This window comes from Heterocephalus glaber, unplaced genomic scaffold, assembly GCF_053883595.1.
Source record: "Heterocephalus glaber isolate CG9 unplaced genomic scaffold, H.glaber_assembly_v1.0 deba00000470, whole genome shotgun sequence".
Taxonomy (NCBI): domain Eukaryota; kingdom Metazoa; phylum Chordata; class Mammalia; order Rodentia; family Bathyergidae; genus Heterocephalus; species Heterocephalus glaber.
Genome location: NW_028258145.1, coordinates 21,965,864 through 21,988,660, shown reverse-complemented (window position 1 = coordinate 21,988,660; position 22,797 = coordinate 21,965,864). Strand labels below are relative to the sequence as shown.

At 35.9% G+C, this 22,797-nt stretch overlaps 1 protein-coding gene across 10 annotated transcripts in view; it reads left to right on the top strand.

Annotated features, from left to right (window-relative positions):
- Ctnna2 (catenin alpha 2) overlaps window positions 1–22,797 on the top strand; it is a 1,179,603-nt gene that overhangs the window by 1,083,225 nt on the left and 73,581 nt on the right. For all 10 annotated transcript variants that reach the window (XM_004844636.4, XM_004844634.4, XM_087201964.1 and 7 more), the window contains 2 exons: window positions 5,083–5,234; window positions 16,183–16,296. In XM_004844636.4, the coding sequence (XP_004844693.1) occupies window positions 5,083–5,234; window positions 16,183–16,296 (266 nt within the window). The remainder of the gene's footprint in view (window positions 1–5,082; window positions 5,235–16,182; window positions 16,297–22,797) is intronic.

Below are 22,797 nucleotides of genomic sequence, written 5' to 3'. Positions count from 1 at the left end.
AATGATTCAATGATTTGAAGCTCAGATTTCTGAAACATCCCCAGAGACTAAACCTAGAATGTCCACTAATAATTTGCTTAATGACTTATGAAACTAATAAAATTACTGAACCAATATGAAATGATGGCTTGAAAAAGAGATACAGTGAGATATGATTCTACTCATTTTGTCCCTGGAGTGTTCAGTAGTGAATGAATTTTTCCTTTTATCTCATTCTTTTGCCTCTTATTTTTTCTCTTCCCAATTAGAGTCTCTGAGCCAGAGCATGACAGGGGCTTAAAATGCAAAGAAAGAAGAATATATGGGCTCTTCCTAAAACTGACTCATATGCAAAGCAGTTGACATACAGAAATGCCAGAGAACAATCCTAATGTTCCAAGTCTGCAGTGATGTGTCCATGATCAGGATGCTATAAATTACAAAAAAAAATGTATGATTTGTGGTATCTAGGGACAAAGGAAAGCTTCATGATGGCAGTTAATTTAAACCTTGGAAATTGAAGATTGATACACGTCCTTCATATGACCAAAGAGAAGGAAGTATATTTCAGTATGACAGAATAAGTTATTCATGGATATGTTGGGATGAAATGTTTTGTCTCCATGTCATATTTGGGCATATAGTCATAATTCAGTCTTATTGGAACATTTAAATATATGTAGAAATAGACGGTGAAACAGTGAAAGACAAACTGTAGGTGTCAGTTGATTATTTGTGTTTGTATCTTGTTAAAGCGGTGTTACAGTTCCCTCTGCATTGTAGGGAAGCACTGAAATGTTGAAGGTGGCAACACAGGCTTTTTAGACGGTTGCTCAGAGGCAATGGGGTTGGCTGGCTTTTCTTCTCTCCTATCTCTGGTTAACCTTGGATTTTTCCCTTACAGTTTTTAGCAGTCCTTTTTGCACCTTAACAGAGCTTCTCATTCATTTGGGTGACACACATTGTGGTCTGAAACGTTGCCTCTGAAGACTCTCTGGAGAAAACTTCCTCACTTAGGGTTTAGGATCTCGATCAACACCAGAAAGTTGTGACCTTGGTTTTTATATGCATACTTAGCTCTGATTTCATTACTTCTGGAATGTAATCTTTTTGTGGCCTACACTATGCAGTGTGCATACAAAAGTACAGCTAGAATTTAAAAGTTTATTCCCAAATTTGATCACTTGTTCAGGACAAGCTATTAAGAGCAATTCAGCATTTCTGAAAAATAATGGTAAAGCAGTGCCTACTTTTTTGGATACAATTCAGAAAGTAGAAACTTTTATTTATATAATCTGATATCAAAAACTCTGTTAATGTGTAATGTGCGAATCTCAAAGGCAAAGCTATGTTTTGTCCCAATTAGCGAGAAGCAGAACAATGTCATATTTGAAGTAATCTAAAACCTTTTCTCTCTTAGTATTGCAATTGTGGCATTTAATTTTTCAGACACTACCGCAATGTTAGAAGAATTCATAGTTAAACTAATATTTTGGATTCTGCCAGGAGAGATCATTTTTTCTATAAACATTTGTTTTTCTGACTTACCACTCTTAAAAAAGCAAAACAAGGTAAAACTAAACCAGGGAAGGGAGCAACAATGTGAAGAGCAAAGCTGTGTTGATTACAGAGGAGCAGCATTGACTAGCTGTATAAAAATAAGCCTTGAGTGTGCTAATTAATGAGCAGAGCACAGAAAAAAAGGTTTTTACCTCTTTCCCCCCACTATTTATTTTTTTTCCTTAAAACCCTTATGGTATTTCTCTTCCAATATTTTCCTAAAAGGGCCTTATTTCTGTCTTCTCTGACACCCCTCTTCAGACCCCTTTCTTCAGAGCATCCCTCATGAAAATGCTCCTTTTAGATTTAACTTTTTCTCTCTCCCTTGAATACAGAGTCAGGTCGATAGGTAATTGAGGCAAGATCGCCTGTCACCCATTGCTGTTCCCTCTCAGTTTTTCTTCAGGGTAACATTGCACAGATACAGCACCCTGATACAGCTGCTTCACCCTTCTAAACTCACAAAGATCTTCAAGCACGTAGAGATGTGTTCATGGGGGCAAGGTATGGGAAGTAAGTGCAACATAAATCAGCTTTCCAGGTGACATTTACTAAGGTAGACTATTAAGCATTTGATCATAGAACTTCTAAGGGACTTCTCCTGTTAGTGCTATTGATCAAATTGGTTTCTGTTTTGTTCTATGCCATGTAATAGAACATTGTTTTTTCAGAGACCTCTTTTATAGCCTATTGTTCACTTTTGAGAATATTTTTTAAAATATTTGAATTATAAATAATAATAATTATTTGCTTATAAATAATTGAAAGATAATAAAAGACCAGGCACTAATATAACAGATGCCTCTTTTTTCTAACTCAAAAGTAAATACTTCATCTAAAGCAATATCTGTCCTTTCAGGAAGTATCAGAACACCTTTAAATTATACAAAGTACTCTGTATTTTAAAATTTCTCACAAATGATCTATGACCTTTTTTTTCAGTTGGCTTTTTCTGGTCAAACTTCCACTTCAGGTCTCAGTTTGGCTGCCCCTGAATTCACATGCTTGGTCGGTCTTGATATACTGCCTGTGAATCTGGAGTGAGCACTTCACAGTGGTTCCTTCCAAGTGGAGGAATCAGAATAAAACTGGGGCGTAGCTCCTTAAGAGGATTATGGGAAAGCAGTTATTTTCATTCTCACATTTTACATAATTTTCTTTTTCTTAACGTTTAGGATTTGCAACCTAGTAAGAAACAACTGTAGCCATAGAGACACAAAGACATAGATAGTCTTGCGACTCCAGCGTAGTGTTGCTCAGCCTGCCTACTCCGCATCTCTTTAAGAATTAATATTTAGTCACCCTCTAGCTTAAATATTCCCCAATTTACTGTTGAGGACTGGAAAGCTTCATTTTACTAGATTTTGTCAAAATACCCAGTATATATATCGAATATATATATTCTGAATATATATATATTATATATATATATTCTGCTATAGAAGGGTTCCCCTGTATCCATCCTGAGTAAAATTATTATGCTTTAATTTGTTTGTACCCCTCCACCACCAGTATGAAATGATATCTGATTGTTTCCACTGTTACTTTTGCAATTATTAGTGAAGCCAAGCATCTTATTGTGTATTTATCAGTAATCCAGAGTTCTTGAATATAGTGCTTGTTTTTTATTGATTTTCAGATGTCTTTATTCTCTCTCTATATAAGAGTACTAATCCTTTATCAGATGTACAATAGGTGCAAGAAATCATATTCATATATGTGTCACCTGATATTATGTAAAGCTGTGAAATCATTGATGTTCCTGGCCATGGCATCTTAGCCATCAAACAGAATAGAATTAATAGGACTCAGAAGTTTCAGTTTAAGAAAGGAAATTTCTAGTTTTATTTAAGAGAGATACTCATCTTCAAATGTCAAATGAACACAAAAATACTTTCGTGCTCAAGGAGGTCAATTTCAATTATCCGTATTGTTCAATCATGCAAAAAGATTTATTCCCAATACAAAAGAATACCTAAAATAACCTGAGTTTAATATATTGGTTTTAGAAATACAGTTTTAAAACTTTTATTTGTAATTGACATATAATCATAATGTATATTTATAGCACCCAAACATGAATTTAATGTACTGGTTTTAGAAGTGTAATTTTTTGTAATTTTTCCGGAAATCTCTGTATAATCATGGTACAGATTTATAGACCCAGTGTGAGGTTTTAAGACACGTACATACAGCATAATGATCAAATCGGCACAATAGTGTATCAGTCACCTCAATTTTACTTGATTCATATTTGCATCAGCATAGCTCAGTATTCCCCAGATTCTTTCCATCTAAATGCAGTTCAGAATCCCAAATGAAAATCATAATAATTCAACTGCAGAAGAAAATTCACACTACATATATTTTGGTTTTGATAGTGTCTGTCAAAAAAATTGTTACTCTACATCACTCTAACCCTCCCTCTACTTTTTAAAAAAATACTTGATTTTTACTGGTAGAAATGTACTTTTGTAGGAATGTTTTATCTTGAATACTCTGACCCTAGAGAGTAAAGTAATTTAGCAGAGTTTCTCACACCAGGGATTAAAATGGATGTTACCATATCCACAGAGAATGAAAATGAGTATAAAGATGAATCAGGCGTGAAAGTTCAGAAATGGAAATAGATGAATAATGTTTCTATTTTATTATCCTTGTAAATAAAATGAATTGTGCTTTTGGCTTTTGTTTGCCAGTTGATTGTTACAAGATAACAGCTGAGAAAATTGAATTAAAATTTTTGAGAATCAGTGAATCAGCAGCATTTTTTAAGTAGTCCAGACATTCCACTGAGTTTATTTTCCACAAACCTTCAGGGGGTATGCAGGTGTCCCTGTGAAAAGAAAGAGATGTCAGCATTTTCAAAACTTATCTGTGCATCTTCTTTTACATCAAGTGGTCTTGATAAAATGGAACAGTTTATCTTTGAGCTCCCTAATAATACCTGTAGGTCTTTCTGCTGAGTATCTTGTGTTTTCCCTTTCCTCTTAGATAGTCTTTCTACAAACTCTCACCATTTCCACCACAAAACCCTCCCCCTCATCACTGCATCCTTGACAAAAGTGGAATGGATGAGATCATATTACTCACCTGCTGTTTTGAAGCCATGTGGGTTAAGGTCTGCTGTTCACCATCTATGACTGTATTTTGTGATATTAAAAATTTTTTGATGATTCCATTCAATACTTTTGTATGCATTATCCTATTGAATCCAGGAGCAAGATCTTATTATGAATTATAGACTGAGAAGCAGGTTTGGAAGAGTTAAGAAAACTTGGCCAGTGTTTTCATTGGTACCAAGCAGATGTGGAATTCAACTCAGGTTTTCATATACTATACCCTACTACCTTGGATGGCTTTCATAAGTTTTGTTTTTGCAAACCATAACCATGCCCCTCTGGTGCTTAAGGAGCACAAAGACCACTATATTGGGTCCACCACAAACTGGAGAGAAGGTCCTGCAACCCTACCCAAGGGCTACAGGAGAGATACTGAGAGAAAGACTGCTAACTCCACTGCTTTTCTCTTTGTCTAATCCAGTGATGCCACGGTTTGCTGAACAAGTCGAGGTTGCCATTGAAGCCCTGAGTGCCAATGTCCCTCAACCCTTTGAAGAAAATGAGTTCATTGATGCCTCTCGCCTGGTGTATGATGGTGTTCGGGACATCAGAAAGGCTGTGCTGATGATCAGGGTATGTGAGGCCTCTTTAGTTCAGATCTGACCAAAACAGATCCCAAAGAGTTAAGGTCTTCTTCATTTTTTAATTACTCAGTGTAATCTTTTGCTCTGTATTTAGTCAGACCAGGTGGTAGACTTTCTACTTATAAAGGGATGAGTGATCCTAACAACCCCAGATTTGTACTCAATATCCTAAGATGTGATGCTCATCTACATTATTATTTCCCAAATTTCATGATTTAGGGACATCCCTGCTACTTTCTATTAGTACCTATTGCTAACACTATCTTCCTACCAGATCAGAGAATTCTGGGCTGGAAAGAAATGAGATCACTCAACTTAGTAATGTTAACATAATAACAATAATATTATAGATAAGTATATTTTCCTTGTAAAAAATAATTCAAACATTATGCATAAGACTCGATAGTCTTATATCAAATCTTCTCCAGTCACCCATAGCACTAGCTTCCCATCCTTAGAATTATGGTGCCAGGAAGGTGTGAGTTTTCTGAACCATTACCTAAGTAATCACTTATAGAATCAAACCTTAAATATACACATTATATTTGCCTTGAAAACTCATATTTTGTATCACTTGTAACTTGTTTTGTTCATCAATATGCCTGAATCTATCTCTAAGACACATAGCTTAGCTCATTCCATTTAGTTTCTGCATAATAGTTCACTTTAAGTCTCTTTCCCTCCTTAACAACAGTTTGACATAGTAGGGTACAGTTTGATTAGCTCCAGGACTCATTCTTCAAACCTACGTATGCAGAAGAGTAACTGTGGACCCAGATAGATTTCTGGCTATTATGATTGAAGCAGAGAGTGGGTTTATGCTATACTGATTTCAAGGAAAGGATACCCAATAGAATTATAATGAGCCATATTTTAAATTTTGAAAGTTCTACGATAGACACTAAAAAGAAAATGAAAAAGGCCCAAGTGACATTAATTATGACCTTAATCATATATTTCATTTAGTCAAATGTATTGGTAGTTTTAGCATTTCAACATGTTGCACCAGCTACATTTAAATCTTTCAACAGCTGCACATACCTTACAGGTAATGACCTCGATGTGCCAGCCCTAGATAGTATCTACATGCTCAACACCTCAAGTTGTCTCTGAGGCCGGTCATTGAAACAACCATATATCTGCTGAGCTTGCGTAGGAAATCTCCTCTCAGAGGAATCATTGAGCACCTACACCAACACCCCCCCTTCAAAAACCAACCTACTAACAAACCTTACAGTGCAAGTACAACCATCTTCTTCATAGGCTGTATGTAGTCTCTCAGGTATTTGAAGAAGTATCTGTGAAGTATTGTTCTCTCTGGGCAATACTTCTCAAATTCTTTGAGGATTTTAGATGTGGGGTGGATCTTCTCCAATCCCTGGAGTCTTTGAAGCCATTAAATAGAGACATAGTCCCTATTGACTGTAGTACTCAGAGCACAACTCAGTGCTTCTGAAAATGAAGCCTGGGGCAGACCACCGCCAGAAATACTTTTTTGCTCTTTATTGACATCTGTCTTCTTCTAAAATACCCAGTCCATTCCACTTGAGAGCCCAGACACTATCTTCTGATCTTTTCTTAAGCCATAAGTTTTCCTTTCGTAATAATTCCATGGCCCATTCCTAAAGGTAACAGAATTTGATAAATTGTATCAGGCAATACTAATTATACTTAACCATATGGGATTGAAATTTAGAATTCAGAAACTGTAATTTCCTGTGTTTTTAACGTACCCATTTTATACCTGCAAAACTATGACCATCTTTCAGATATTCTCTCCTCACATTTTATTCTTTAATAATAATGACCCTATCTTTTAACCACCTCTAACTCTTTCTGCTTATAATAGTATTTATTACACTGCTTCCTTTTATGTCTACTACTTTCTCTTGAATGTGAAATTTGGGAAGGGAATGATCATCTTTTTTTGTTTTCCCTTCATTATAATATTTTGACTGTATGTATTGTATGCAGAGTACTGTACGTATTTGTATTTGTCAGAGAGAGAGAGAGAGAGAGAGATTGTTTCTTTTGAAGATGGGAACATGACAGAGAAAAAGGATGTGAGAATTGAAAGAAGAAAAGAATAGTCAGCCTTTTGAGCCCATAACAAATTAGATCATCTCCTCAATTACAGAGTAACTTGTAAAATAAGGTAATAGACCATGAGAGTTATGTTCTCAAAGCATTTGGCACTAAACCCCACTATAATTCTCAAGACATATTCCCTCTCTTGCCATTTTTCTGCTTTGTTAGCTTTCATATTTTTGTGACAGCCATTTATCTAAAAGGCTGAGGAAGTTTATAGCCATCATTCATTTATTCATTCATGAGCTGTAAAAAGAAAAAAAACCCCACAATTTTAGATAAAATGTCGTATCATTGTCACATGAATTGTCATTTCTCTATCTCAACATTTCAAGTGATTTGATCAGATGAACTTCACACCACTTAAAATTTAGGAAGAGAGAAATGTACTGTATGTACAAATTGTTATTTTTAAAATACTTTTAATTTTGGCACACAAAAGGCTTCATTTTGTAGTTAAATAATTTCTTGGCTTCTTATCTGAATATAATGACTAAGTGTACATTACATACACAAATTCCATTGTACCAAATCAGGAAAGACTATTCGACAGTGGGACCTGTTTCTTTTCCAACATACCTGTCTGAGCCCTCTCCCAAAGAATTGATTGTATTATGAGAAAGAAATTTCCTTTTAAAAAAGGAGATACAGAAAAGACCTTGAAGGGTCAACTTCTCCATCAAGTTGCCTCTCGGCAATCAATATATATTTAACGGGGATGTTGGTGTCTGAGACCTCCAGGCCAGCTCCAGCCTACCATTAGAAGTGGGCAAAGCTTACTCTTTCTGTGTTCCCACCTTACCATTAAGGACCCTACTTTTCATTCAGGTCTATACTTCATCTACTTCATGCACCTATATTTTGTGTGCTTCTTGCCGAGACTTGTGCTGTGTCGTCTTTCAGATACGTAGGAGTTTTCTGATTATCCTTGTGGGGTAGTTGGAAAATGAATAGACAAATCTGTCAGACTATTGTATAGGCAGATCTCATCAACTACAATAGTTTTATAAATTCACTGTGAACATTAAATTACCAAATACTGTATTACTGTGCCTAGGAGAAATACAGAATTAGACTCCTCTGAGTTTCTCGTTATGCTTTTTGTCAACTGCTCAACACACAACCCTGTTTCATATTTTTTTTTAAAGACACTTCATTTAATATATATTGTTGATACACTAACATTCAACTCACAGCCACTAGCACTAATTACACTGGAGCAAAGCTTATCCACCCTAAGTGAGGTGCATGCCGCCATACTGAGACCTGAAGACACTAGACCACAAAGAGTTCAGCACTATTCTTGGGGGCCACTTTAAGCAGAAAATTATCAACTCAAAGCATAAAGAATGTAATACTAAATAGATGATGAAAAGGACACACGTTTACAGAATAAGAGCTTAAATAAGAAAGCGGAGCATTGTGCTATCTGACTTTAGCTAGAGGGATGTATGTTGGGTGACTGAAATTTTTTACACTCTTGTGACTGGAAATAACTACAGAAGCACTATGAGTATTGATTTTTAATATTAGAAATAAATTTTTAATAAGGAAACAAACTCATAAAAAAGGAATCTGCAAATAATGAGGACCAAGTATACATTTAAGATACAAGGAGTTAAAGATTTGGTTTTAGAAATCAAGATAAGTGGTAAGGTAGAAATAATATCTTGATGTCAGAACACCTATATTACAGTAGCTGCTCCTCCTAACAGTGACCCAGAAAAGACTACGATGGTATCTCTGCACTAAATATTAATAACTGACCTCAGTGTGCGTCCAGTTACCTATAAATGTCTCTAGTTTCTCATTCTTTATGGTTGAGTAGTACTCCATTTAATTAAAAAAAACCCCCACATTTTCTTTATCTAGTCTCCAGTTAATGGGCAATTAGGCTGTTTCCAAGTTTTAGCTATTACAAACTGTGCCTCTACTCTTAAGTGAAATAAATAGGGCACACGTGTAAATACTGAATAGTTTCTCTGGTGTGAGAAATGAAAGTGTCAATAAAGACTAAAAGGTATAACATATAATGTGAAATGGTAAGAAAAGGGGCTAAGGGGAAGGAAAAGTGGGAGGGGTAGGGGAAAGGAAAGAAGGGAATAGAATTTATATAAGAAAATGAAAAAAAATAGAAACAAAGTCTATGTAAATAGAGAGGAATGGAGGGGTTGAAGGGAGGGTAGAGGAATGGGGAAAAATTAAGAACCAAGATAGATTATGTAAAGGTACAAATTCCCAATGATGAATGTCATTATGCTGTATACCTAAAGTATACCAATAACATTAATTAAAAATAAATAAATATTAATTTATTATATATTAATTTATTATAATTGAAACACATTAATTTGGTTAGATGTGATGCTTTCAAAGACAAGGGAAGAAAATAATAAGGTCTGGGACAGGGTTCAGATGAAGGTCTGTATTTCAATTTCACATCTCCCAAATTGTGCGCCAAGGTGGCCTGGAACATTGTAAGATATTTTAAAGTTTCAAGGGTAATACATAGACACCTCTTAGATCCTGTGTAACATGTTAGCTGGAGGTAGTTTACAGGTTAGTCATCAGGTTGGCACATAATTTCTGATGATATGAGGTTGTTGTGGAGCTAGGTATGTATCGATTACTGTGGTCAAAAGCAGTCTTAGGCATCAACAGGTATCTGTTTTGATTCCAAGAGTTGAGAGGTTAGTAGTGCAACATTAGTTTGTTAGGTCACAAAAAATGGATAAGTTGATTGAACTAAATTGCTTAATTAGCAGAGCTCCTAGGGATTTTTGTTTTAAGGCTACAGGCATTAGAAAAACATTACTGAGACCAGGAGGAGACTGTAAAGAAGTGAAGTTTGAAACTTAGAGCTTAACTAAGTTGGAGTCACCAGTATGCTGATTACTTCCTCTTCCTGTCAGTTTCCTTATCTGTAAATAGAAACAAATATTCCATAGCCAATAAAGGGCTATCACAGATGTAGCAGTTAGGAGTTTTCATAGAAATATTTCTTCTTGTCCTGCTGGGATGAAGTTTATCTTTATGTAATTGACTAATGGGTTAGAATTTAAGTAAGTCCAAAATTTTAAAATTGTAGTGTGTGGAGTCAGTATTTGTCCTAAGTAGAAAATAAAGGCATTAAGATGTATTATGTACATGTACCAATTCTACACAAGGAGTATAAACATTTTGTACTGTAAACATATACTAATAAAAACAGAAAATAAAAGGTTGAAAAATCTTTAGAAGCTATCTGCAAGATAAAATTTTACTTAGTATAAATTGTCATTGTCCAGAAAATCAATAGGGTCCCATTAAATTGGTAGGGTCTTTTTAGTTAATCAAATACAATTTGATATTTTTAAAGTGTTTCATCATTCAATTATCAAATATTTGTTGAATGCATAACTAGATGTCCCACACTGTTGGAAGAGCTCGACATCCAGAGGTGAACAAAGTAGGTCCCTGTCCTCATGCAATTAATATTACTTTGGTAGGAGCTAGAGAACAAACAAGTATATATAACACTAAATATTATGCTCTGGAGAAAAGCCCGGCAGTACAAAGGAGACAGAGTTCAGGTTGGACTTGAATTTTTCGAAAGATGGTAAGTGATTGGGTAACATTGGAAAGAGACTTGAAGAAAGAGGAAGGAATAAACCATCAAGTTTTGGGGGTCATATGTTTCTGGCAGAAGAAATGATGACTAGCAAGGCTGGAGCTGGAGCTGCACCAGCAGCCTCAGGGTCAAGGTGAATGAGATGGAGCTATTGGAGGATTATAAGCAAGGGAATAGCATTAACTAACTCACATATTAATGGAACCATTCCAGTTATGCTGTTGAGAATATAAATTAGGGGGCAGAGATCAAAGTTGGGAGAACAATTAGGAGGTCTTCACAGTAATTCAAGCTAGAAATACAATACTTGTGGCCAGTTGGTCTTGACTGGGGAGAATTTTTTAAATACTGATTTTAGATCTCTAGGTTTATTTTTTAGTCTACAACTCATTCCAGTGGTATATAGCTCTCTTGGGAAATTCTTCCCTACTTGTTACCCCAAATCTCCTGCCAACCTATATTTTCCTTTCTTCTTTTAAAGAAATTCTCATTTACATTTGAGCCTTTTCTTTAAGTGATTCTTAATGCATTTTACCCACAAGTGAAACAAGTCTGGTTTCAGAGTTTTCCAGGGAAACCACTCTGAATTCTTCTACATTTTCTCACTTTGTTTCTGTATAGAGGTGTCTTAGTTACTCTTCTCATTGCTGAAACAAAATGCCCAACACCCAAAGTTAAAAGAGGAAAGGTTTAGGCCAGGGATTTAGCTCAGTGGTTTCTCCATCTGCTGCGCAAGTGCAAGGACTGGAGTTCAATCCCCAGTACCAAAAAAAAAAAAGAAGAGGAAAGGTTTATTTTGGCTCACGGTTTGTAGAGGTTTCAGTCTATAGTCGGTTGGCTCCAAGATGGGGTGGCATGGCACAGGGGCATCACAGAGGAGAAACACTCCACAGCAAGAGGGCAGGTGAAAGCACACTAGCCCTCTTTGTGTCCCTTATATTTACACAGGATACCCGCACTAGGGTGGGTGTAGAACTCACACCCTTAATCCTAGCAAGAACTATGCCAAACCAATTAGTAGACTGATTTAGTAATCACACACCCTTGATCCCAGCACCACACACTCTAGATACAGGCACCTCTGAAAAGCACCCCCCGTGACTGCCTGAGGCTTTGGGGGGACATGTAGACACAAGTCACAACAAGAGGTGATTGTAGAGATTGAATACAAGAGGTTTGTAGATTGAACCTGTTTTGCAGCTGAGGTGTGTGTCTCTGGACAAGATGCCATTTTGGGCCTCTGTACTGAGCATCAACTAATGGGCATAAATAGCAGATTTACAAGAGAGAGATTTTGGAGGTGCCATTTTGCAGATTAGATTCCATGTTCCAGGGTAACAAATGCATGGAAATGGGAGCATGCCCAAAGTGATTTTTGTTTGGTCTAAAAAGTCCTCTCTGGGAGCAGCTCAGGGCAGAGCTGAGGCTTGATCCTTAGTCTTTAGCCTCATTCCAGTGAATTGGATATTTTTAAAAATGTCTTTACCTTACAAGAAAAATCTGATCTCTCTGGGCCCATTTGTAAACAATCCAATTTTATGTGTCTCCTTTAATGTATGGAGGTATTTGACTGAATAACTAATATTCATATTTTTTTAATGGAGTAATTCAAAAAATAACAATGTGAGTAGGAGACACATTTACATGCAATTAGCCAACTATACATGTACAGAACTATTTATATAGATAGCTGGGTTGGATTTGCTATATGTTTCAGGCACATGAAAATATTTTAAACTCATCCACTTTTGGTGGTATTTTTGAAGGTTAAGAACATAGACTCTGGACCCTAAACTTGCCCTCCAGTTCTACCACTTGCTAAGTGTGATACTAAGGATATTTTGCTTAATGATGCTAAGCCTGTACATACGTCTGCAAAATAGAGGTTTAAAAATTTATTTCATCAAGTTGTTGTAAGGATTAAGTCTGTTATCTGAATGCCTGTCCCAGTGGGTGGTAAAGAATGATTGCTATTATTGCTATTGTAGTTATTAGGTGTTATGTTTTATTAAGCATACTAATTATCACTAGCATTTATAAATTTAGTTCAGTTTGATACCTTGCAAGATACACACACACACACACACACACGTGCACACACACACACACACACACACACATTTAGGTGTCCTGTGAGGCAGGCAGAGCAAATACAATTAAAAAATTCCATTTTATAGTTGAAGAGACACAGAAGCAGCAAAATTAAATGGCTTCCCAAAGACATAGCTGTGAGTAGCAGGGCTAAGTCTTAATCACTCAGGTCCCCTGGGCCCACATCCAGGTTTGTTTTTTTTTTAATTTAAAATGTTTACTCTATTTTGGTTCTGAGGGTATTGTCACTTGAAGAAAAGCTCCTCATTACCAGCCTTATGGTGTTGCTTTGGGTTTGTCATTGAGTCATGTACTCCAGGCCCACATCACTGAGATGTTTGGATACTGTGTTATAGGCCCTGTCATATTCTGCTTCTTTTCTGTTGTGTGAGGTTTTTTATTTTACTTTTCTCTCTCCCTTTCAAGAACTAATGATAAAAAGTGCTTGTAATCTTGTCATCTCATCTGTCAGCAGAATTTACCAACTTGCTGTAATTGTTTCTCTGTACATTCCAGAAGAGTGAGGAATGAACAGAGAATATTATCTCTGTCCACAATAAAAACATGACCAGGGCCGGAGATTTAGCTCAGTGATTCCGCCACCTGCCTTGCAAGCTCAAGGACCCGAGTTCGATCCCTGGTACCAAAAAAACAAAAACAAAAACATGACCAGTTATTTGAACCAGGTTCTCCATACTCTACCCCCTATTTAATTAATAGAATATGGGAACAAAACCTCTTTCCCTTCCTATTCTTTTAATATTCCTATGAAAGAAAATTGAATGTATGTAGATGACTGAGTGAATGTTAATAAAGTTGATGGCAAGAAAGAAGAAAAAATAAGAGTGATATGCTAAAATATGGAAAATTACTAGGCATAATGGGGTATTAGCGTGAAGGACCCCATTTTATGCTTGTCTGACCAAGCTCAAGGTTTCATCAATAACCACACCTGATTAATTGCACTGAGGTAGCCAAAGAGATCAGCAGAATAAAAATGTGTCCTTTTGGAATGAGGAGTGGCCAACTGCATCCTCAGTGCTACTGGTATGTCCTTTTGAAAGGCAGACCACTGGAGAGTGACCCTGCTCTCAGTTTGTGGTGACAGTCAAGCTGCCCATCTCACACTGATGCCCCCTGTTGTCCTTGTGTACCATCTTTGTTACTCCCCAAGCATCTCTGCTTAGGGCTAATTGAGCACAATAGATTAGAGTACACACTTGAAATTGCCTGACTTAAAATGCTTTGTGTAAGTTATAAGGTCTCATGCCTCAATTTATCTGCCTGTAAAATGGAGAAAGTAGTATTGACATTATAAGTGTGTTAAATCTTCCTGAGTCAATGTGTACAAAACACTTAGAGAAAACAGAGATGGACACTTATTAGGCAGTGCATACTTGTTGTTTTTTATCACTGCCATTAAAATTGGGACTCATTTTTACTCCATGGTTTATAGATTCATTTTTATCTGTGTGTGTGTGTGTGTGTGTGTTTGTGTGTGTGTGTGTTTTACTGGGGCTTCAACCCAGGGCCTTTGCACTGAGTTACATCCCCACAGCTTTTATTCTTTTAAAACAAGGTCTTGTTAAGTTGCTCAGACAGAGCTTGAACTTGAAATCCTCCTCCTAGTCTCCTGCAGTGCTGGGATTACAGGCATTCCCCCTACACTGGCTCTCATTCTTATCTTTTCTCCAATGGATTTTATAGATTGGAAAGAATGTTAATCTAACTCTAGAGTAAGCCATTAACATTCCATAATGCCTTTTTGTAGCTCTAGTTGTTGCCTAACTGGTTATATGAAAAAATTTCATGTACTCTGGACCACCACCACCATTACAACAACAAATAAAGTACAGTGTATTCAGAGTTAGGCACACTTGCGTGTGTAAGTCTAAATTCTGGTTCTGTTGATAACTAATTCAGGGACATGGAATACATTGTTAAATTCAGGGACATTGGTTAAATTCTTTGAACATTGTTTTTTTCATCTCTAAATAGAAAACGGCCCCTCTTTCATAGTGCTTATTTGAATGAAGCTGATATTATACATGGAAAAATTTTTAATCCATAGTGGATGTTAAGTACAGTGGTACCTTGGTTTACTTTTGTTTGCGAAAAATTTGGTTCACAAACAGAAGTGTTTTCCAAAATTCTGTTTTTGTTTGCCTACTTTACATCAGAAGACGACCATGACACAGCTATCTTTCATGCTTAAACATGAATGTGGCCATCTTTTCCAGAATTGTGGAACAAATTAAATTTGTGAATTGAGACACCACTGTAATTGGTAGTTTTCCTTTTTTAAAATTATTGAATAAATGTATTTCAACATTCTATATAATGATGATGGCAAATATTTTTTAAATGTCTACTTTGTGTCAGATTATTCTTTTTTTTGTACCAGGGATCAAACTCAGGTCCTTGCACTTGTGCAGCAGGCAGTGAAACTACTGAGCTAAATCCCCAGCCCCAGTGTCAGATTATTCTTTACACAGCGTTTTACTTAACCTTCACCACAGTCATGGAGACAGCTACTATTATCAGCACCAATTTACAGAGGGGTAGCTGAAGCTCAGAGAGGCCAGGTAGTTTGCTCATGGGACCCAGGGATTCATACTCAGGCAGTCCTAACTGTAAAGTCTACCTGTAACCTCTATACCTCGGGGTTTAGTGACCATACCAGGTATTTCAAGACTTCTAACCACTCACCTGGAGATTGTCATTCCTTTTGTTTATTGAGGAAAAAATGACCTAGACTAGACCAAAAAGGACTTTTAGAAGCAGAATAGTTTGAAATTTTATTTTAATGCGGTTATTTTCTATGTTATAATAGATTTAGGTGGGTGTAAATAATAACCGAACATAATTTTTCTTAGCATTTTATAACGTCAGACTTAGGACACGTATAGAAAGAAATAATAAGGAAAATGAATTTCCTTGAAACAAGTAAATTAGAACAGCATGATTTTCAGGATTTTTCCACTCAATATCACCCACATAGTTTTTACTATGCCTAGGACCCTATAGATCTTCCCAGGGTGCTCCTTAGCTTTTGCAATAAAGAAGTATATGGATGGGTATGCAAATTATCACTTTGAATATTCTTTAAATTTCTGTAAAAGTTTTCTCTTTTCCTCTTAATGTTTAGACCCCAGAAGAACTAGAAGATGATTCTGACTTTGAGCAGGAAGATTATGATGTGCGTAGCCGGACAAGTGTTCAGACAGAGGATGACCAGCTCATTGCAGGCCAGAGTGCACGGGTGAGTGGACCTTCAGAACTTTGGTTTTGTGCATAGGAGCTATGCCCCCTGAAATGGTTAGAAAATTTCTGAATTCCAGAAGTTGGGACTCCAGAGATTGGATGACTCAGGAAATGGTGCTCTCCTCTGGCACTGTCTATAGCAATTCTCATTTTACACAGTGAAACTAACCACTAGTGGTCTTGATTGCTTTTAACTCTTCCCTTTGTCAGTCACTTGAAACAGCAGCTGTATCAAAGCAAACTTTAATGTGTGGAATGGATTTTACTTGGGTTGGGTATCGTAATTAGATAAACAGGGACACTGCTTAAATTTTGCATAGCACACTCACTATTGTCCTGATTGAGATCTCTAAGCTTGTTAACAGCATAAGAGGCAATGTGGTATCAGAGTACTGCTCTGTTAAATGGTTTATAGCACCATGTTCTGGGCTAGGTTATATGATACTCAAGAACACATTGGTTCAAGGTCATCAAATAGAGAAAAGTAGTGTCCCCCACTTACCTACCTGTTCCCAGTGCTAAATCTTCTGCCATGTGATAGAAAAAAGAAAATACAGAGTCACAGAAATATGTTAGGTCTTCATGGCATTTGAATACTCCATGACATGGTCACCAGTGTAAATTGTTGAAGAGCAAACTGGGTTTTCTATACTTCCTGCAGGATAGATATAAGTACTCAAGACAAGTGGTGGGTGATGAAATCCTTATGGATTGCATAAAAGGGTGAAATTTCCCTCTCTTTAAAGCCTCAGTTTCCATAGAGGAAAAAAACAAAGAAAGTATAGTATGACTAAGAATTAGATATTCTAATCCTCTACATAGAGAAAAAAAATAAATATAAAGAATGAGGTTGAGAAAAGGATAATAATTTAAGAGGAGGACTGGGAAGACCCCACACTATCTTAACAATTGTGAAATAAAGTAGAAAACAACCAATTAAAGATTAAAATGAAGAGAATACAAAGAAAGTGTTGAGTCAAGAAAAGCATTTTGCCTAAAATCCAACTTCTCTGAGGTGTGTTATGCCTTAATATTTTCATCCCTAAATTAAATGATCTAGATGATGTACATGGACATTGATGGAAGAAACGAGAAGGTAAAAGAACATCAAAAGCACAGTAGATTTGCTTTAGGACAAATTTGAGTTTGAATTGTAAAACCTGGACTTAGGACCTTGCTCAGAGCTATACATTGCTTGACGTCTGAGTTACAGACCCATCATCTTCAGATATCATCATCTGTAAAATGTGAATGATAGACTTGATAGTATGCTTTTGAGTAATACTTAGTATTTATAAAATAATAGGCATAGTATTTATTGTGTAATAAGTACTCAAGAAAGGATGGCTCTGATAATCATCATTCTTTGGAAGAGAAATCCCTTCTGATCATATGATGGTGAAGTAGAAAGTTCATGAGAGTAGAGAGCCCCCTTCCTTCAAAATTCTCTGCAGATTGTTTAATCTTCCCTAATTGTTAAAAATCGTAAAGATCCTTAGGCAAGAGTATTTTTGAGGGTGTGTTGGCATAACATGAAACAAATTCATCAGTCAAGTCAAATTCATCTTTAGAATGAAGAAAAACTAGGCTTTTTATGTCAGTGACAAAGGATAAGTTTAAGCAACTCATCCAAACATTAATCAATTCAAAGTTCATTTCACTGACTGACTGATAGTGTAGACAGAGTCCCAGGTCAGCTAACTCATTTTATCAAAGACCAAAACATGTCATATAACTCTCATCTTGCTTTATGATGGTGATCCTGTGCAAGGGGCACAATTGGTCCACAAGGAAGAATAGAGGCCCAACATACTTCTATTTCATGTGTGCTACTTGTGTTAGATAGTAAGTCAGTGATATTGTGTAAAAACAAAATTTGGTTGACTCTGTTTTTATCATTTTTATTTCTTCACCCTATTGTCTTTTCTTGGAAATTTTTTTCAAAATAAATTTTGAACATGGTTCAAAATACTACAATAACCCAACACTTGCTAATTTCTCTTGGAGGTCCATCATGTGATCTGTGTGATTAACTTGGAGCAAACAGAATTATTTATTGAGTCATTCTATGAAGTCTGTAATTATATGATGACAAATCAGAGACATAGAATTATGGCTGTTAAGTTGGAAATAAGAAGGTGCATTGAACTGCTGAGATGATAGATGGCTGAACTTTTGACCACAAAAGTGTAATAAAGTGGTCAAAATTGTGAAGGAGGCAAATTTGTCTTTGTCATAGGCATTAGGTCTTTCCAGCAGCCAGTGCTCCCTATCAATGGCCATGTTTTATATTCTTATTCAGAGAAATTCTTAAAGTGACTTTAGAGTGTGACCTTAGCCTTTACTACCTTCCTCCAATGTTGCTGTCAAATTCTAGAATTAAAGTATTTCTTATTTCCTTTATATGTCCCCAACTGCTGTGTATCTATAGAGTTTTGATGAGGAGTGAGAGAAGGAATGGGAATGGATAATATGGTTTTAATCTCATATTCCATGGGGTTCTTTTCCTTTGATTCTGGGCATGGCATCTTATAAACTTTTTTCTCAGGCTTTAATAGTTAAAATTGGTCAGTGACAACACTTGGACACTTAATCTGGGTGATAGAATATATTATTTGGAGTCATACAGACCTGATTTCAAAATATGGGCTTGGCGAAGCTGTGTAACTTTGGGACAACTTTCTTAACTATTCCATGCCTCATCTCCTAGTGTATGTAAGGGTGATATGAAGGGTTTTTTAACCCTCGTAATGACATTAGGAGAACCGTATTATGTCATGATTGATCCTATAACTAGGCAATGATTATTAAGTTGTTGATGAAGATGATAATGGCAGTCTGACCAAATGACTTACCTAAAAAAGAGATCTTAGGCAATCATGGGAGGTTTCTCTTGGATTAATGGAACAATTATCTCAATTTTCCAGTTCACTTCACAGTCTGAGACTAGTAAGAATCAAAGGAACCACTCCTTAACTCCTTATATTTATTATCCTATTTTAAAACCAAATGAGCAGAAATAGGCACATTGGGTTTTAGCCCTTCAAACATTATTTATAAACACTTTTGTACTTGAAGCTTTAATGTTAGAGTCTTGTTCTGTGTTTCAGAAAGGAACACTTGTTGGTTTGGGTCCCCTATACTTCAAAGTAATTTTCTCCTGGAGATTGTAAAAATAATTATATTCAGTGCTCCTTTTAGATCTCTTTAATGATTGCCGACGTATATCAGTGATTTGCACTTTATTTTAATAGGTAGCATGTATTACATTAATCACAACAAATGGTTGGCTGTTCAGTGGAAAGAGTAGGAGCCTGGGAGGAAGAGTAGGAATCCTGGATTTTAATCTCTGACAGCCCCGTTTGAATCCCAGATTTAACCAGTCTAGAAATTGTGCTCGGGTAGAGTGGACAGAAGTAGGAGAAACTCTCAGACTGCCCTTGGTGATCACATAACACCAACAAAGAGCTGATTTGTTTTCTTTTCTCTTGGCCATGAACATAATTTTCTTCATGTTCCCTTAACTTGAGGGAATAAACAATTGCATGTTATATATTTTGTATTGAATTTGATTTTAATACAGACAGCCCCTATTTTTTTCCTAGCTAGAATGGCTTTAATATGTTAACATTTCAAATTGCTGAGTTACATTGATAAGACCTAATTAAAAATCATGTGTTGAATTTTAATTTGATTAACTTGCAAATTTTGCAGTTTGTGATCTACTGTTTATGGATAACCTTTTTTTAAATTCCAGTTTCAGAAAAGGTCAATTATGAATTTTTAAAAGCCAAGAGCATTTTAAGAATATTTAGGAAAAGACTTCCGCTCACTGATAACTATGTAAGCAGAAGAAATGTAATGATACTTGCACCCAAATCACACACTATTAAGTGTACTATAAGGGTCAAGTACCCCTAGAGTTGAGATAATATCTTCCTTTGCTAATCTGTTTTGAGGGGGCCAGTGATTCTTCAGAATTTTGTCCTTTGAAAGTGTTTGTCAAATCTGTCAACTTCTCTTGAAATATGTTGAGACAATGAATATAAAAATGGTTTAGCAGTCAATCAAAAGGTATTTATTGAGTTTCTGTTTTAAGCAGGGAATGTGAAGGCCTGTACCTTAAGAAAGCACATAGAGAAATCAAGTGAAAGCCATTGATAGAAATTAATTACTGAGCAAAGCAAAGCAGTTAATATTCAAATTGTACAGTAGAAACTCAAGTGCTATGGTTGACAGAGAAGTATGTACCCTTCACTGCACAAATTAACCTTTTGGGGACAATGAAAGATGTATTATGTTTCCTCTTGGGGCTGAATATAGAATCTGGAGTCTTCTAGTAGTCTTGCAGATTTGTTTTATAGAGAAGCACTTAGTGAACAGATTCCATTCTGGTAGCCTAGGACCCGTGCCATCTAAATAAAATTGGATTAGCTCTTTTGTATAAGGAGGAAAAATGAATTTAGTAGATCATTAGAGAACCAGACAAGGATATGTCAGAGAAAAAAGTATGTATTTAGTTTCTTCAAATCGAAGCCTATTGAAAGTGCAATAGAATAGCTACTTTGTTATCAGCACAATACCACCAAAGTGTGTTTATGACAAACTGTTTACATTATGTGGATTTTATAATAAAGTTTATAAAAGTACTTTAAAATATTTTTCTCAATATTTTTCTTTAACTTCGTATTTACTCCACTTTGTATTTAACTTTGTATTTGGGTTTTAAAACATCATTTATAGGGCCAGGGATTTAGCTCACTGGTTCTGGTGCCTGCCTTGCAAGTGCAAGTTCCTGAGTTAGACCCTCAATATCAAAAAAAAAAAAAAAAAAAAAAAGGAAAAGAAAAGAAAATATTGGTTATAATTACACACACAGATCCAAACTGCGTAAACATACATACACATGCATGGAAGTTAGAAAACATGGGTGTGTATTAATAAGATGATGCAGCATTTGGGCTGCTAGTCCAAGGACACATTTATGGCAATCAGGCAAAGATGTTTCTTACTCTGGACATATGAAACTGTAACCCAGGATGCACAGCCCAGTGGGCAGTGCTGGTGAATTTAGTGCCCCTTGCCCCACTGGCCTGGGGAACCCTTGTGCAGAGCATAAACACCATAGTCCTGTATGGTAATCTAGTTATGCACAATTAAGAATGATATTAATTGAATTTGAATTCTGTTTCTACAACTAACAAATTGTGTGGTATTATGAACTGAATTAATTTCTCTGGGTTTAGACATCATTATTATTATAATGAGGGCAATAATAATATTTGAAAGAAGTAGTATGATATAAGTAAACTTCAGCATAATTCTGGGATAAATGTATATACCCAAGGAATCATGCCAGTTTTCTATTTATAGATAGTCATATAGACTCTGGGACCATTCCTTCCCAATAAGCTAAGGGTGAGCGAAAAGGTAAACTAATGGCAGAAATTTTGATACTATAATGTAAATAATAATATTATTCATGCTTACTCTTATTTTTTTGGTGGAAAAACATACATTTTAAAATTTCATTTGCTGCCTATCATGATCTTTTAGGTAATTATGTACTACTTCTATATTATGCCTTAAGAAATTGATATAATAAGCAAGTTAGGTCTTAACCCAAATCAGTAGCAGAGTGCCATAGACCCCAATTTTCTTAAACTAATGTCCACTGTTATTTTGGTTAGACCTTAGCTGTCTCTCCATCAATTCACTCATATTGGGTGGAGCATTACAATTTAGGTAGCAACTTCCTTGAATAATTTTACTTGTTCATTGCAAAAACTGTAGACACCCCAAGTCACACACATTTGGATGCTCTCCTGGAGGACACATGTATTCTACAACAGACAAAGTACTGACAAACTGTCCACAATTTTTGAGTCCAGTTGCATGTGGTTTTAGGAAGATGTAATGAGATAGTGCCAAACATCTCATGTGGGATTTGCTACACAAATGGTGTTTAACAGAAACAATCATTTATTATTATTTCTAGTAGTTATATTTTATCAAGTAACTGAACACTTAGTGGGTGAATACTTGATTATTGCTCTTAGGGTAAAAGCAAGTTTAGGCATCTGAAAGCCGCAATTCACAAAGTTTTCTTCATCCAATCAATATATAAGCATGTTTAATAGTTCTTATATTTCTAATTCATTTTGTCTTATTTTGTATCACTGATTCATTAACATTAAACTCAAGACTTACTGCACTAACACACCTAAACAAATCTATCTAGCACCTATATATTCTCCCTGAGGCATATCACCACCTTCTTGTGCTTAGGGACATTAGCAAGCCCTTCAGCACTGCTCCTGGGGGCCACTTAAACAGAGAAACCCTTCGGGGGTGAAGGGAACACAGGGAATGGGGAAAAAATAAGAACCAAGATGTATCATGTAGAGGTACAAGCACCCAATGATAAATGTAAACATATTGTATACCTAAAATGTACCAATAAAAGAATTTAAGCAAAAAAATCCCACAGCAAAACCAC